Below are 15,494 nucleotides of genomic sequence, written 5' to 3'. Positions count from 1 at the left end.
TTTTTTTTTTTTTTTTTTTTTTTTTTTTTCCTCCTGGTTAAAAAGGAGCTTTCATTTGAAGAGCCTTTAGCAGATTGAGAGTCACCTTTTACAGTGCTCAGATAAATGTTACAACATAAATCATAAATCACATAGGCATAAAGTTTATGAATCTTCATGTCAAATATAATTATATTGAATTCTCCAAGAAAAAGCACAATGCCCAGAGCTGCTCTGCTGTTTTTTATTAAAGATAAGAAAGTAGGTCACTAACTACCTTTATCTCATTTATCTCTGTAAAACTATTTTTCTCACAGTTCCACGCCAGCCTGGAGTGAGCAATAATCTTTTTGAAATACTTGAAATTGAAAGGGGGATTACTGCTGATGAATTTGAAGCAAACGATGACCCAGGTAAAGATCACATCTCATGTTCAGGGCCTGGGCTTTAGGATTTTTTGAGATTTCTTGTGGGTTTCTACACCTTTACTGGACTCCTACATCTTATGTCCCTTGTTTAAACTGTGCTTTGTAAAAACAAAAAACTCCACCATCTAAGTGAACCTTTAGAGTTTTATTTCCTAACAGACTTAGCATAAAAATAGTGTGAACTGTTAATAATAACATTAGCATCCTTTTTATTGATTTTAGTGGTTTCGTAGATCCTTTTTCTAGTGCTGCTTCTGTTGCATTTAATTTTCATATTCACTTGCTAGTGTCAGCCACAAGGGATATGGCTGTAGTTCCCCAACCAAGACAATCCCAATGGTTTGTGTGGTTTTGACATTCTGCTCTGTTCTGCCCAGGTGTCCTGGTACACAGCTGTAATTTTGATAGTGGACTGTGTGGATGGATCAAGGACAGAGATGATGACTTGCACTGGGAACCAGTGAGAGATGCGTCAGGTAACATACCCATCTGCGATCATATCCTGTAGCTGAAGAACCACCAGGCTGGAGGTTGAGGACAGTTTTTGCATTATGATGAATTTACACAGCTTCTGTTCCCTTTAGTTCCAGGATACATTTCATACCCACACCTCTCCTGTGTATAACAATCAAAACTGAGGATTCTCACCATGAAAGAGCAATTGAGAAATTGCGGTTTTATCATAGCTGGTATCTTTACAATAGGAATGTCTCTGAAGGAGTAGCATATGTATTCAGTAAAGGATTATCTGTCTTAATAGAATCAGAAAGTACAAAAACGTGGACTAGAGAACAACTTTTATTTATGGTGAAACAAAGGTTATTTTTCAAACCACCATGCAAACATAATTATTTCTATATTACTAGCAAAATTATAGAGAGTGCTGGAAATAATCTTTGTTCTGCTGCCAAATGTAATGTTCAGTTTAACCCCTCAGTTTGATTTTATTGAATTCTACTCTTAAGTTACAGCAACCTGTATATAGGAAGACTGTTAAGTAACTGGAAGTCAAGTGAAGTGCTCGTATATAGAGACTTCTGAAAATGGGTCCATTTGTGATGGTAGAAAGTGCCCCTGCAATAACATTACAGGGCAGTGTGTACTAGCCCCTCCCAGGATGGAAGAAGACTGGCATGGGCAGGGGCAGTCAGCCAGAGCAGGGACCCCTCCCACCGCACACCTCTGCTGCCGTAGGCCCAGCAGCCCCGCACCTCTGCAGCATAGCTGGTTGTGTTTCGGGCCCTGTTGGTTTTGCTGCCCGGCCCCGAGAGGCTGGCTGGCCCTGCATGCGTACCCTTCCCCCAGCAGCGCCGGGGATTAGGCCACATCTCTGGCTCCCCGTAATGATGGGATTACTTCATACCCAGAAGCAGCCTTTGAAGTGCACAATGCTTACATTATGTGAGGGGATGGCAGGCTTCGAAGGAGACGCACTCTCAGGCGGTAAAATGTTACAGGTTAAGTTGAGGGAGGGTGAGGGCACTGAGAGCCATTTTCCAGCACTGATGTCTGTCCCTCCGCTGCCATTGATGAGACAGTCATTTGCCACCGCAGCAGGTGACCTGGCACCTTCTTCAGGCTGTTTAGGCGACTGAGTGGAAGTGCTGTCTTCACTTACCCCTTCCCACCCCCAGGCAGGCCCTAGTATTTCGTATGCTCCTTATGACACTTAAAAAGTCTCCTGAATGGACTCCAAGAGCAGAGCTCCTTCCTCCTGAAGATGAGAAACAGGCAGCTGTCTCCTGCTTGCAGACTGGCCTTTTAAAAATCACACATAATTCAAACATCATTTTGAAACAATGGGTTTAAAAACGCTTTGTTTCTGAGGTCAGTCACTCAAAGCATATTCATTATCTGTACTCAAAAATTGTTGTTAATATATATCAAGTTACAGAACTATGATTTTTAACTGGCTGCTTTTTATTTTTTTTTTAGACTTTTTTTTCCCCCTCCTGCGTTGCTTCCCAGTCACGGGCTTTTTGTTTCCTGTATGTTCTGCTGCTGTTGACATAACCTGTTAAAACTAGTCCCTTGAAGTCACCCACCCACTGCCTCCTGTCTGGAATACCTTGTTGCAAGGATTTATTTTCACAGCTTGTTCCCGAGTGTTTGCTTTTACCTTTCAGAGTTTGATATTTATTGGTTTCTCAGAATCTGCATTTTGAAAGGTGCCGTACTGAAGCCTTATAAGCTTATCTTGCATGCAGAAAATGCTGATTTGAGGGGACCTTTTCCTGCAGGGGCTTGCCTGTAGATACATTGGCTTTGTGCTTACCTAAATCTGTTTCCTATTGATTGTATCAGTCAGTGTAACTATCTGAAACAGATGCAGTTAATGAGTTGAGTCAGTACTTTTATAGTGATATAATTGTATCTACAACAAACAGGTGCAGTTATTTAAACTCTAGGATGCTTATTTTAGCAGTTAGTGACCTTGATGCAAAAACAGTGCATCAAAAACAACAACAAAAAAAAGGAAAATAAATGAACCAAAACACTTAAACAGATCCTTGCACAAATGGATTCCACTTCATGTCCAAATGCAGATCTGGGGCCCCAGACAGCAGCATAATACTTTGTTAAATCTGGTTGAGACCAAAGAACTCAAAAACCTATTTAGAAGTAGTAAATTGGAGACAAAGCTGGCTTTCCTTTTAAGTGTGTGACAAGCCCTGATACATTGTCATTGAGTAGCAGCAGAGCAACACTTCAAATGAAAAATACTTTTATATCCCACAAATAAGTAAAGACTGTGTATGTCCAACGGTATTTCTATATCAGTTTCAACTAAGGAGCCTAAATTCCACCTTTACCTTCCTTAAGTTCACTAAACTTGGATTTTCTGATTAAAAAAAGATTAAAAAAATCTAATTTTCTTTAAAAAAATTCTTCAGTTCAGAATAAAATAAGAATTTTTTTAAAAAAATTTTTAAAAGTTAACCCTACTCCCTTTGATAATTTCAAATTTTATCATCCACCTTGCAAAAGTTCTAATGGAGAGTATGAAGCAAAAAATACAGGTGTGGGTTTTCCCCAAGATGTGAACTATCATTTACTGTAATTTTGAGTGCCAGTGTGAAAGGGTGTGTGTAATTTAGGGAAGTATATGAATTTTTTTGTTCGTTTAGATTTAATGAATGTTGCCATACCAGAGATCCTCTACTTTTCATGTTCTAGGTGTTTTTATGAAGGCATCTTTACTTCATACATGATCAGAAATAATAGGGTTTTGAATTAAATATGTACATTCACTGACAATTTAACTACTGTTAGAGAAGACTTTAGGGAGTCTATCATATTAACAGCCATTTGGAAGTCATTACTGTTTCTAGGTTTTTGTATCTAATCCAGATTAAGACTTTACATTATGGTTAAATGAAAAGGCTCTGTGTTTGCAAAGGTTTGAGAATTAACCTGTTAACACAGTTCCCAAACCAAAGAAAGGAAAGGGACAGACCCATAGCTCAATTACACAGTAATATTTATGCTGGCCTTCTCGTTCATCCATCCAATAGCAAAACCCAGCAGTTTACAAGGAGTATAATGTATGCAGTAGTTTTAACATCACTGTGGGTTTAAAATCAGGCAACCAAGGGGTTGTCGTAAATTAAGGAATACATGAAATTTTTATTTTCAGCTGCAGGAGTTTCAATAAAGCCAAATGCCGGGGGTTGCCCTTGGGCCACAACAACCCCCAGCAGCGCTACAGGCTTGGGGAGGAGTGGCTGGAGAGCTGCCAGTCAGAGAGGGACCTGGGGGGGTTGATTGACAGCCGGCTGAACAGGAGCCAGCATTGTGCCCAAGTGGCCAAGAAGGCCAATGGCATCCTGGCTTGTGTCAGCAATAGCGTGGCCAGCAGGGACAGGGAAGGGATCTGACCCCTGTACTCGGCACTGGTGAGGCCGCCCCTCGATTCCTGTGTTCAGTTTTGGGCCCCTCACTACAAAAAGGACATTGAATGACTCGAGCGTGTCCAGAGAAGGGCAACGGAGCTGGTGCAGGGTCTGGAGCACAGGTCGTACGGGGAGCGGCTGAGGGAACTGGGGGTGTTTAGTCTGGAGAAGAGGAGGCTGAGGGGAGACCTCATCGCCCTCTACAGCTCCCTGAAAGGAGGGTGCAGAGAGCTGGGGATGAGTCTCTTGAACCAAGTAATAAGTGACAGGACAAGAGGGAATGGCCTCAAATTGTGCCAGGGAAGTTTTAGACTGGATATTAGGAAACATTTCTTTCCAGAAGGGGTTGTTGGGTGTTGGAATGGGCTGCCCAGGGAGGTGGTGGAGTCCCCATCCCTGGAGGTGTTCAAGAGTTGGGCTGACATAGCGCTGAGGGATCTGGTGTAGTTGGGAATTGTCAGTGTTAGGATAATGGTCTTTTCCAACCTAGATGATTCTGTGATTCTGTAATGTAAACAGACCACCAGCACAGTAAATCTTATCCTGCAGGAGGCAGATGCATCAGTTCTGGTTCACATCCCAGCAGCTGCATGCTTTATTTAAGACCCACTGGACCTTGCAGAGCCCTTATTTTTTTGGATTTTTTTTAATGACTCTTGTGCATTTAGTCATGCATTTAGTCCTGCAACACAGCAGAATTTAAAAAGACCAAAACTAACTGTTTTTTCTTTTGCAGGGGGACAGTATCTCACCATCTCTGACCCCAAAGGCAAAGAAGGAAGAGTAGTACATCTTATCCTGCCCTTGGGTCACATGGCTCCTGCTGGTGACTTGTGCCTGTCATTCCGGCATAAGGTGCCCGGGCTGCATTCTGGAGCCCTCCAAGTCTTTGTAAGGAAGAATGGAGCCCATGGACCTGCTGTTTGGGGAAGAAATGGTGGCCATGGCTGGAGACAGACACACATAACTTTACGAGGACTAGGCATCAAGAGTGTAAGTACTGATGCATGGATGCATGTGCTGCCTTTTTTTTTTTTTTTTTTTCCCATGAGAAGCTGAAGACATTTAGGTAGCTTAGCACCAGACTATTTTTTTCTGGGTCTAATTTCAGCCTGTGTTTTACTATTTGATCCCTGCCAATGGAATTACATTAAAGGTAAGAGAGTCATTGTGCATTTTTTCAAATTAGTTTCACAAAAAATTCCCACCTACAGCAGAAGCCACATAGAAAATGACAAAATAGCCTGTACTGAGCTACCTCGTCCAGCCTGTTTTAAGGGAACTGCCACATAGGAAGGAGCAGTTTAATGGACAACAGCATGCTGTAAATGGATTTCCAAAAGTCTGTATCAAGATTCCTCATGAACAGTGCTTTAAATAATACACTGTCATGGAGAATAGGAAGACTCTTCCCCTGTAGATTAGCACCTGGCTAAGGGCAAAGATATTTAGAAGAAGTAATTTTTGGTAATGCAGGGAGGTTATATGTGCAATCTCACATGGTTTTATGCTCTTCAGCATACCTGCAGCAGATCTGGCCAACGAAGTAAATAATGAACTAATGCCAATAACTCAGAATGGTTTAGTGCAATCAAAAGAAGCTGTCTGAAGTGCTGTGGAGAAACTTTTAATGCCTGGAAGTCTTAGAAACATCGGGTGATAAACTGATATAAAAAGTTCAGCATTTTCTTCCACCTCTGCTTGAAGGTAGTTTCTGTTTCAGATCAAAAGAGGAGGCTTGGGTGCTTCAGGGCCTGTTTTGCTCTGGTATATAGCAGATGGTCTAAAATAATGTTCACGGTGGGAGCAGGCTACAACATATACACAGTAGGTAGTTCTACAGTTGATATTAAGGCTCTGATTACCAAGGATAATTTTCTGAAAACTTTACCTCAGCAATAGTAACAAAGATGCCTGACCTCCTGTTAGCTGTAAATAAATGTCAGTCTGAGAATGTGGAAATTTTTAGCAGGTGAACAATGTATTTGCCACATTCTTACCCTTTTTTGATAAGTTTAATGCTTCTGGTAATCCTCAGGTCTGTCTCACCTGATAGAGCAGTTCATTAAATAAGTGTGTATCACTAATACATTGTCTGGCAGAAAAGCAAATGAGTTTGAGAACCCAGAGGAGAACAGTAGTTGCCCTTCACGCTGTCCCCTGCCTCTCAGGCCCACCTTATCAGCAGCTGTCAGTGGGACTTGCCAACCAAAGCCCATCACCGTTCTGCAGAGCAGAGCTGCCTCGTGGCCCCTTACAGAACAGTCGAGTCTGGGATCTTTTCCAGCCAGCGTGGGCAGCCAGGGCTGCTGACCTGGACCACCGTCACATTTAGTCCAAGGATCAGGGAATGAGGGAAACCTCTAGGTAAGCAGGGAAAGCCTCTGCCCCAGAGAAACCAGGAGGCAGTAAGGAAGCTTTATTTTCTAGCTAATTAAAAAACAACAGCAATTAAACACTAGTGATTTTAGGGGGGGCCTACTGGAAACCTGAAGAGAATATGAATGGAGACCAGAATCCTTCATCACATTTTCTAATAAATTATCTCTGTGTAAAAGTACACCCAAAATCATTAATTTCTAAAAAAATAATCCAACACAGTTTCTCTGACCTCCTCTGTTCCTATTCCTTGTTTAAAAGTGTGATTTCAGCAAGCATCCAGATTTTAACTATACAGCTGAATTTCTGATCTATGAATCTAACAGCAGACTCTTACAAAGTTTTGCTGTAGGCTTCAACTGATTTTTAAGCCATGGTCAAAACCACTGACTGTATTAAACAGTTCAGGTTTCTGAATCTATAGCTGCAGCACAGGTGAGGAATACTGATTTGTGGTAAGTGTTTCTTAAAGTCAGGTGGCCATTCTGTAGATCTTCTCTGGTTTATGCTTCAGTCTTTCTAGTCAAGCTTTATATTTGTTCAATTTCTCCTACTCAGGCTAAATCTGGACTGCTAGTGATCTGTGTAAATCCATGCCCAAACATCTGCCAGTACCATTTTGTGAGGAGCCAGTGCTTCTATAGATTACACCATGAGAGTGCAGGAGCTAGAATTTGTTAAGTAAAAAATGGGTGTCTAGTTCCCACAACCAAGGCAGGTGCAAGATGCTTTAGCAAAGGAAAGCTCCTCTATTAGACAGCACTTTTTCAGAATACAGAGGATTTTATATGTTTGCAATGAGGGGCAATGAAAACAGTGCTGAGACAATATGTAGAAAGTGCCCAAGATTCTCTTATGTGGAAGTTCATCTCACCTCAGCAGATAGTGCAGCTGGAACAATTCTGGCCTGAACTGCCCAAACTTCACAAAGATCCTGCCCAAGTGAAGGGAGACAATCAGGCACAGAAAAAAAAGCCATAATTCTGAGCAGAATCAATAGGCTTCTGTGAGTCAGTTATGATTGCCTGAGCTTTCTTATGTTGCTTTCTTACTGTTTAGACCTCTCTCAACTAAAGCTGCTTTCATTTTACTTCACTTTTTGCACTCAAATTGTTCTATTTCTCTTCCCAGGTTATTTTCAGAGGGGAGAAAGGGAAAGGAAGAACCGGGGATATTGGACTAGATGATGTGATCTTGAGGAGAGGACGCTGCTCTGAAGAGCATTAGCAAAGACAGTGGACCAGCACAGTCATCTCCTCTAGCCCTTCTCATGCTATTCCTACCAAGCTTTGAAACAGAAGTGCACGAAAAAGAAGTCAGAGAGTGACAACTTCTTAGTGGTTTGCTAAGTGCAATCTCACTGAAACTTCACTTAAAAACATGGAGAGCACCTCCCAGGATTCAGGAACTCCAATCCCATGCTGGTTGTTTCTATTAATCCTTACCCCTAAATCATATATTGTATGTAGTAACTTTAACCCCTGTTAAGCCTGGGGAGCGCTCACACAAAAAGCACTTGTGAAAAGGGAGAATTAAGTACAAATGGTGTAAAAGAAAGCTCCAGCTCAGAAAGTTTTAGTGTTAACTGATAGTCATTATCTTCCCATAGTGCTACTCTTTCATTGATTGGATTTGATAGGCAGTGGGATTGATGTGGCTTCAGAGTCACCTCAGATTAGAGGAAGCCTGGACCTGAGCTTTGTCTTACTGCCATTGACCTCTGAGAAGGGTTTGCTTCATATTAAATAGCATTTATTTTGGTGTTGCATCTGTATAAAAAAAACCCCCCAAAAAACAGTTATAGAGAGTAGGGACTGCATCCTGTAATATTGCTACTGTTGTGTTTTGTGTATATGTGTATGGTTATTAAGATATTTATGTTCTTAATATTTACAGACTCTAGTTGCGAGGTAATTGGCAGCTGTGCTTTCTTATTGTACAAGACAGGAGTTCAGCATATTCTTTGATCCCACTGGTCATGCCAGTAGATGTGTTACCAAAGTCAGTTAATGGTGCTCACTGAAAAATGCTGGTGCAGTTTTTCACGTTGTAATATGCTAAAGGCAAAAGACCAAACCCTTACCTGGTGTAAACTGGCATCTGATAATGCTGTACAAGTTTGCACTTAGCTCAGGAGCAAGCCCTAAAGAGCTCTCAATCCTGCAAGAAACTCCCAGTTCAGTTGAAGACTGAGCAGCCTGGAGAAGAGAACTCACTTCTTGTAAGACTGAGCCGGTTGACTCCACCAGGAATGTTCCCTTCCCACAGGTGGTACAAGCCTACGCATGAGCAAAAAGGGCAGTTGCATTAATACTGTGTGAACAGTTCAGACCATGAAATGCCTTGAGTGATCTTTCTCTAATGTCCATATTACATCTAACCCTTCTGTATATAATAAACATTTTATTCTTTAGATCTAGAACAACTATTAGCTCTAGCTGGAACTAAATATTTATCAGAACTTTGGATGATTTTTTTAGTTATGTATCATGCATGTGGTGTGCAGTTTCCCAGGGAATTCTTCTGTTTGGCTTGGGATTTTTTTAAATGAGAGTCATCATCATCGCTGCTAACAATTTTAAATCCAACAAAGTAAGTGTAACATTTAAGAAAATGACAAAAGATTGATAAAAAGTTGTTAGTGGCACAGCCTTAAAGCTTCAAAAATGTCTATGTAGAAGACATAGAAAGCTCTCTCAGAGCTTTCAAATACTTAATGTAAAATGTAAAATAAATGTCAGCTTCATATCATGTCAGAAAACCATCATTAAAAAAAATTCATGTTAAGAATTGCACAAAGTCCAGAGACAAAATTGCAAGACTGTTAGAGGTCATGTTCCAAACCTTTGTTTATTTGGCCAAACAGATAGTCTCTTGCAAAACTGTATCAACAAAGATTTTGAAGAGGAAAAAACAATGCATTTGTAAACATTTTTAAACTGTCTTGCTTCAGATATGATCATGATCTTTTTCTCTTACATTACTTTGTAATATGTCAGAAATATTTGTGAATAGTTGAAATACTTTGTCCTTATTTTAAAGTAATCAGTAAAGGAGGCTGTTACTTGCTAATAATTGGAAATCTTGTTTTCATTTCTGGATTGAAAGTCTCATTTTTATTGCAGTGAAATGAACCAAAAGATGACAACCACAGTGAAGTAGCTCTTGTTATCAGATTTAAAAATAAAAGTACCTATCAGTATATTACAACAAGAGCATTATATGTATTATACAAAAGGAAGAATGACAATTTTCAACCTACCTTTTTTTAAGAACAGTTTCACAGGTAATTTAAGAGCTTCTGCAATATACAGTGTCCATTGCACAAGAAGCAGCAGCTACCATAGTTCCACACATGCTGCTGAACCTTCACAAACTTACATTCTTTGCCATCTAACAAGATAAACACATTTCAGTCTGGTTCATCACAGTGGATGAAGATGGTCTTTACCAGATATTACCACAGTGCTCTGAGATTGAGACTCCCTGGTGAAAAAAGAAATCTGTGCAAGACTGAAAGAATTTTTTGCCCCTTTACAACTGGCCCTTAGCACCCAGCACTTGAATGGATTCAGAAGGTAAGCAGAGAGAAGTACTCAGGTGACAAGAGGAGGATTTGGCGTCTCTGCTTTATGGATGCATTTCATTGTTACAGTCAAACAAGTACCACTGTAAAGACTTGTTACCAACTGAACTTGACAGAAGACACAGAGTAGTCTCAGTGAGTCTGATCTGAAGGAGCTTCAAGTCACTCACCGCTGCAGCTGGTTGTGCCGTAAGGCTGTAGGTGTCACCTTCTCTGGGTGTTTCTGAAGAGATGTGGTGCAGTCAGTCTGGTTCTGCCATGATCATTCTCCAGGTCTCTGTGCCCACCTTTTGAGGCAGCTCCGAACAGCCGCAGCCCCCAGCCAGCACACGGCAGGTACTGCCAGTTTCATAGGAGCCTCAAGGCAGATGGGCCTGAGGTCGTCCTAGCAAGGAGGTTGTATAATAACCGCCCTTCCTGCTTAGGGTTCAGTAAATAGGTAACTGTAGCAAGAGAAATTCCTGCTTAGATACTTAGACAAGCAGAAGAAATTGCACTAAATTAACATGAAAACATTTGAAAAATGTACTGTATAACCTCTTGCCAGCTTATAATTTAATCTTTTTAAAAGACATGTTAAACATTTTTTCCCCAAAAAAATCGAAAATTAAGATTCTTCATAAATTACAGGTACTGTGGCAGTGTGCATTTACTGAGGTCAAACTGAGTACACTGGAAGAGACTGATAGAAGATTTTGTTTCCAGATTCCATTCTATAGTCACCTCAGCTCTCATCTAAGCCATGTCATTAAGTCACTAGTGAGTGCTTTCAATAAACCCCCTTTGCTCTGGAGAAAAGCTTCCCCAGGTTCCTTCAATAAATTTCCCTAGACTTGGAGGTCAAAACATTGTTTTTTTAATATAGCTGGAGAGTACAATAACCACCTTAGCAGGAGTCAGATTAGTCATGAGAAGACAACCCTGAGCAGAAGAATGCTCATGACAGCAGCATCCAGCTGGAGAAAAGACACAACAGTAGCACCTGTCTCCAATCCAAGTGCCATTAGAGGTTGCTCCTCCTGCAAATGAGGTTCAGTAATGGCCTCGGAGACTGCTAAAATCAGAGACTTTGGATCAAGCTGTGCATTGGGACAGTCGCCTTAAAATCTGTTCAGTCTGCATTTAGAGATACACAAGATCACTATAGCTGCCTGCCTTTGAAATTTTAATTGTGTTAGTCATTAACTGTCAGCTGAGGCCCAGTTAAATAGGCAATTTTTATTTATATAGAACTACATCTCAAACACCAAATTATCAAAGTTTTTGTGCTAGCTGTAACACTTTCTTACCTGCTGTTCTATCCTGATGTCCTGTAGTGATGCAAAATTTTACGACTTCAGATTTTCCGCACCAATAAGAAAAGAAGATGAGCAATGCATTGGTGTAAACCTGAAAATTTAGAAATAAGAGATATTTTAGTGGTAAGTTCCAGGAGTGGTTTGAAAGAACGCAGAAACCTCCTCAAGCTTTGAAAGTGAACGCATTCTCAGAGCACACCTACTGCATCAAACTGACCTGGCAATATGTGAGGAAATGCATTTTGAACATCCGTAATCCTTTATTTGGTTGAGAGGAAGCTAACAATGGACTGAAGAACTTCAAGGATGACAAAGACAACTTCAACAATACCTATAGAGTTCAGACACCAGCTCTGTTTAGGTTTTAGGGATCACAAGTCCAAAATGAATCAAATCACACTGTAGTTGCTCTGCTTTTACCAATTGTTCCTGTGCACTTGTATGACCTCTTCAGGCCCAAGCCCTGTTCCTTTGCTTTGAAACAAACTGCCCTCTAGACAGTGCTTTTGCTTATTGCTTTGGGCTGAGATAGCTTATTTCTGAAAAACGAACAAGTTATTTTTTTATTTCTGTCCCCTCTTAAACTTGAAAACCAGTGTGGGTAACATTATTGAGATCAGGGTAGCAGTTTCTTTTCACAGCAAATAATCCAATTACTGTATCTGAGTGCTCACTGGGCTGTTCATGTTAGGTTGCATTTTTTCTCCTAAAAAATCTCCGATGTACCTCCCAAGAGCCAGATAGGGTATCATGCTAACACATGCTTGATACATGTCAAAAGTCCAGATCTAGCCTTCATTTTATTAAGAACAACAAAGCACAGTGGACCTGAATTTTCTGGATAAAGCCAGAAATAATCCCCTGCTCCATAGATCAGGCACTCCCTATCATTATTTTTCCTCAGTTTACTTCCCAATAGCTGTTAATAATCAACCAATTCTTTACTCTTAGTAATATATAACCTCATTCTGTAGTACACAGGCAGATTTTTACCACTTTACTCCTTTCCTGTAATCTAGCTATTAAAGGACTCCCCAAGACCCAGGAACAAGGCTCCGTTGCCATCAAACCACTCTTCTGCGGCTATCACAGACACCACATCCCCAGAGCAAACGGGCCCTTGCTACAGCATCTCTGTGCTCTATGTACCAGGAAATATTGTCTGTAATTGCACATACTGCATGTGTGTGTGTGTGTGCGTGCACACATGCATAGTGTGCCTAACAGGCTGAGGCCAGTATCAAGTGTTTGAACAAGGAAGCCAAGTATTTATTGAGTACACTGAATAAGGATGCCCCTCTCTGTGGCACAGCCAAATCCTGCCTTCCTCTGACCAGAAGATACTGAAGGACTTTTCCAGAAATTTTTGTTAACCTTCCATGTTGTGACTTTTTTACCTTCTGTTCAGGCCAGGAATAGTCCTCTTTTCACACTCTTCTCCCAGGTTTTAACTTGTCATGCATTTCAACAGCCCATGCTCTCATTTCAGACTCTCATCCAGAATCCTTTAGCTATTCACTCTGAGTTTGACAAACACCTGGAAAGACAAGGTACAGTGTGTACACAGATAATTTTACTGCATTTGCATGCAACACCAGTGCTAAAGTTGGGGATTGCCACTTTGTACTGGGTCTGGACTGAGCTGGAACTGGTTTTCCCCTATAGCAGCCCTCATGGTGCTGCATTTTATGTTGGGGGCTGGCACGGTGTTGATAGCACCCTGGTGTTGTGGCTACTGCTGAGCAGGGCTTACACAGCACCAAGGCTCTTTTTGACATTCCCCCCCTCCCCCGCAGTGGGACGGGGTTGGTAAGATCTTGGGAGGGGACACAGCCAGGACAGCTGACCCCCAACTGACCAAAGGGATATTCCAGACCATATGACGTCTGCTCCCTGAGAAGGCCTGGCATCGCCTCTTCATGGGAAGGAGAGAATAAATTTGTTTTCTTTTTTTTCCTTCTGCACGCAGACCTTTGCTTCGCTTTGCTTATATTAAAACTGCTTTTGTTTTACCCACAAGGGTTGGTCTATCTTATTCTCTTTACCCTCCTTGCCCTGTTGAGAAAACAAGGGGAAAGTGAGATGACTTGGTGGGTACCTGGCATTTAGCCAAGGTCAAACCACCACACACTTACAGGGGATTTCAGAGAGACTCTATCATTGCTCTGATACCATCCCCAGCAGAATGAGGGGACCACGTCACCTCTTCCCTTGCCTTTTGCCCCTTTTATGGGAGAAAAAAAGTCCTTTTAAGCACCTTTAGGTCAAAAACTCAAAGAAATGGACTCACCAGATTTTTCCCCCTGTCAGGCTGGCCCAAGACAGGATGTAGGAAGCAGGATTACTGCAGCATGCATAAACTGTGGCTTACTGCAAACAACAGTAAAAAGCCTTTCAAAGAAAACTGGCTTTAAAACAACAAAAGGACAGGAGGTGCGTCTTAAAGAGTGCCTGTCTTTCTCCTTTGCAAGGAAGCTGGTAATGTTAAGCTTCCACAGACAATATAAAAGCTCTCAAGTTGGGTGGCATAGTCATTTAACATTCCACTTGGTTTAAGAAAGATTATTTTTTCAAAATGGCTTAATTTTTAATAATATCAATTTAACAGAAACTAAGTATTCATGAACTCCACAGAGGCCATCACTTTATCAGTCAATTAAACATGCCTGGGACTGTCCTCTGGCCCTGAGGTTACATAGCACATAATACTTATATCCCTACTATTAAATCTATATCCATGCATCCATACAATTAAATCCTCTTCTCCCCAGTGGGCTGTCGATGTGCATTCCACCAGTGGCCAGCTGACCCCAGAGTGCTGACTGCCAGCCATACCAGGTGCTGTTTGGAGCAGAGGGGCTGGTGAGGGCTCATACTGTGCCAGTGTTTGCTGGGAGAGCTGGAGTCCACAGGGCTCAATGCTGCTGCAGGTCCCAGCTTCCCAGAACAGCACCTACAGAAATAGCCCCCAAACCACCCAGCCACTGCCCTATCTCACAAGTCCCAATTTAAGACATGAGAGGTGTGGCCTGAGTACTGTAGGCAGGTGAAGAGTGGGCTTTCTGAGGACACAGTGGTGTGATATGAACAGTAAAACACATCCCTTCCTTCAGAAATGCTTTGCCAATCCCCCCAACACAAACACACAGTGTGCCCCTCAGTTTGCACTGGCCTGCTCTTAGGGTGGCTGCTTTGCAAAAAGTCCTTTGCAGACCTACATATACAACAGAGCCAGCAAACAAGAAACCAGTCATCAAAAGCCAGAGCTAGGGCAGGTGGAATCATGGAATCAAAGCAAGAGGAGTGAGCACAGGGGAGGGGGAGAGGTTGTGGCCCTGCCCCCCCCATGCACTTCTCTCTACACAGACACCACCAATGTCAAGATATGGCTCTGGGACAGCCTTGCAAAAATCCCTATAAATAAAATCCCAAGGATGCTCATATCCAGCACCTCCACACCAAGGTCTGGTCCCTAGCGAGGGTGGTGACTGCTGTCCTCAGACATAATCACACCTGGGAAAAAAAACCCTGACTGTGGCTACAACCCTCAGGTCCTGCAAGCCAGTGAAATCAACACGCAGACAGATAGCTGTGTTTCTTGGCAGCTCTAAGGTGCTCTTGGCCCATGCAGCAGCCTGATGTGGAAGGAGAAGGAAGAGCTGCTCTTGGTCCCCCTCCTGCAGCGGTCCTTGAATGGCACCTTGTCAGTCTTCCCCCTTACAGCACACTCCCCATCCACAGAGGAAGCACAAGGGGAAGCCCCACTGATACTCCCCCTGGAAAAGCTGCACAGTCTACTAAAACACATTTTGCTCAGATTCTGTGTCTCAGATTGTCACACAGCTGCCTCACAGTGGTTCTGCCACCCCCCTCCCCCCCCACCCCCCCCCCCCCCCCCCCCCCCCCCCCCCCCCCCCCCCCCCCCCCCCCC

General features: G+C 42.2%; 2 protein-coding genes across 7 annotated transcripts in view; one reads left to right on the top strand and one right to left on the bottom strand.

Moving 5' to 3' along the window:
* The window catches only part of NPNT (nephronectin), a 51,600-nt gene extending 43,642 nt beyond the window's left edge, over positions 1-7,958 (top strand). Inside the window, exons 11-14 of the mRNA XM_026847929.1 lie at positions 297-392; positions 785-883; positions 5,037-5,293; positions 7,811-7,958. Coding sequence (XP_026703730.1) covers positions 297-392; positions 785-883; positions 5,037-5,293; positions 7,811-7,906 — 548 coding nt within the window. The 3' untranslated portion in view covers positions 7,907-7,958. The remainder of the gene's footprint in view (positions 1-296; positions 393-784; positions 884-5,036; positions 5,294-7,810) is intronic.
* The window catches only part of TBCK (TBC1 domain containing kinase), a 152,633-nt gene continuing 138,333 nt past the window's right edge, over positions 1,195-15,494 (bottom strand). Inside the window, exons 27-30 of one of the 6 annotated variants that reach the window (XR_003398258.1) lie at positions 11,555-11,654; positions 8,763-8,958; positions 7,554-7,613; positions 1,195-2,724 (exon numbers count right to left, since the gene is read on the bottom strand). Coding sequence is in view for 1 of the 6 variants with exons in the window: in XM_026847359.1 (XP_026703160.1) it covers positions 8,858-8,958; positions 11,555-11,654 (201 nt within the window). In the remaining 5 variants the exon portion in view is untranslated. Of the gene's footprint in view, positions 2,725-7,553; positions 7,614-8,762; positions 8,959-10,435; positions 10,709-11,554; positions 11,655-15,494 lie in introns of those variants that run through there. The other 5 variants (XR_003398260.1, XR_003398259.1, XR_003398261.1 and 2 more) reach the window with 5 other exon arrangements.

Source organism: Athene cunicularia (genome assembly GCF_003259725.1).
Source record: "Athene cunicularia isolate RWA chromosome 4 unlocalized genomic scaffold, athCun1 chr4_part2, whole genome shotgun sequence".
In the NCBI taxonomy this organism is placed as follows: Eukaryota; Metazoa; Chordata; class Aves; order Strigiformes; family Strigidae; genus Athene; species Athene cunicularia.
The sequence above is the reverse complement of the archived record's forward strand: the minus strand, read 5'-3'. Positions and strand labels throughout refer to the sequence as shown.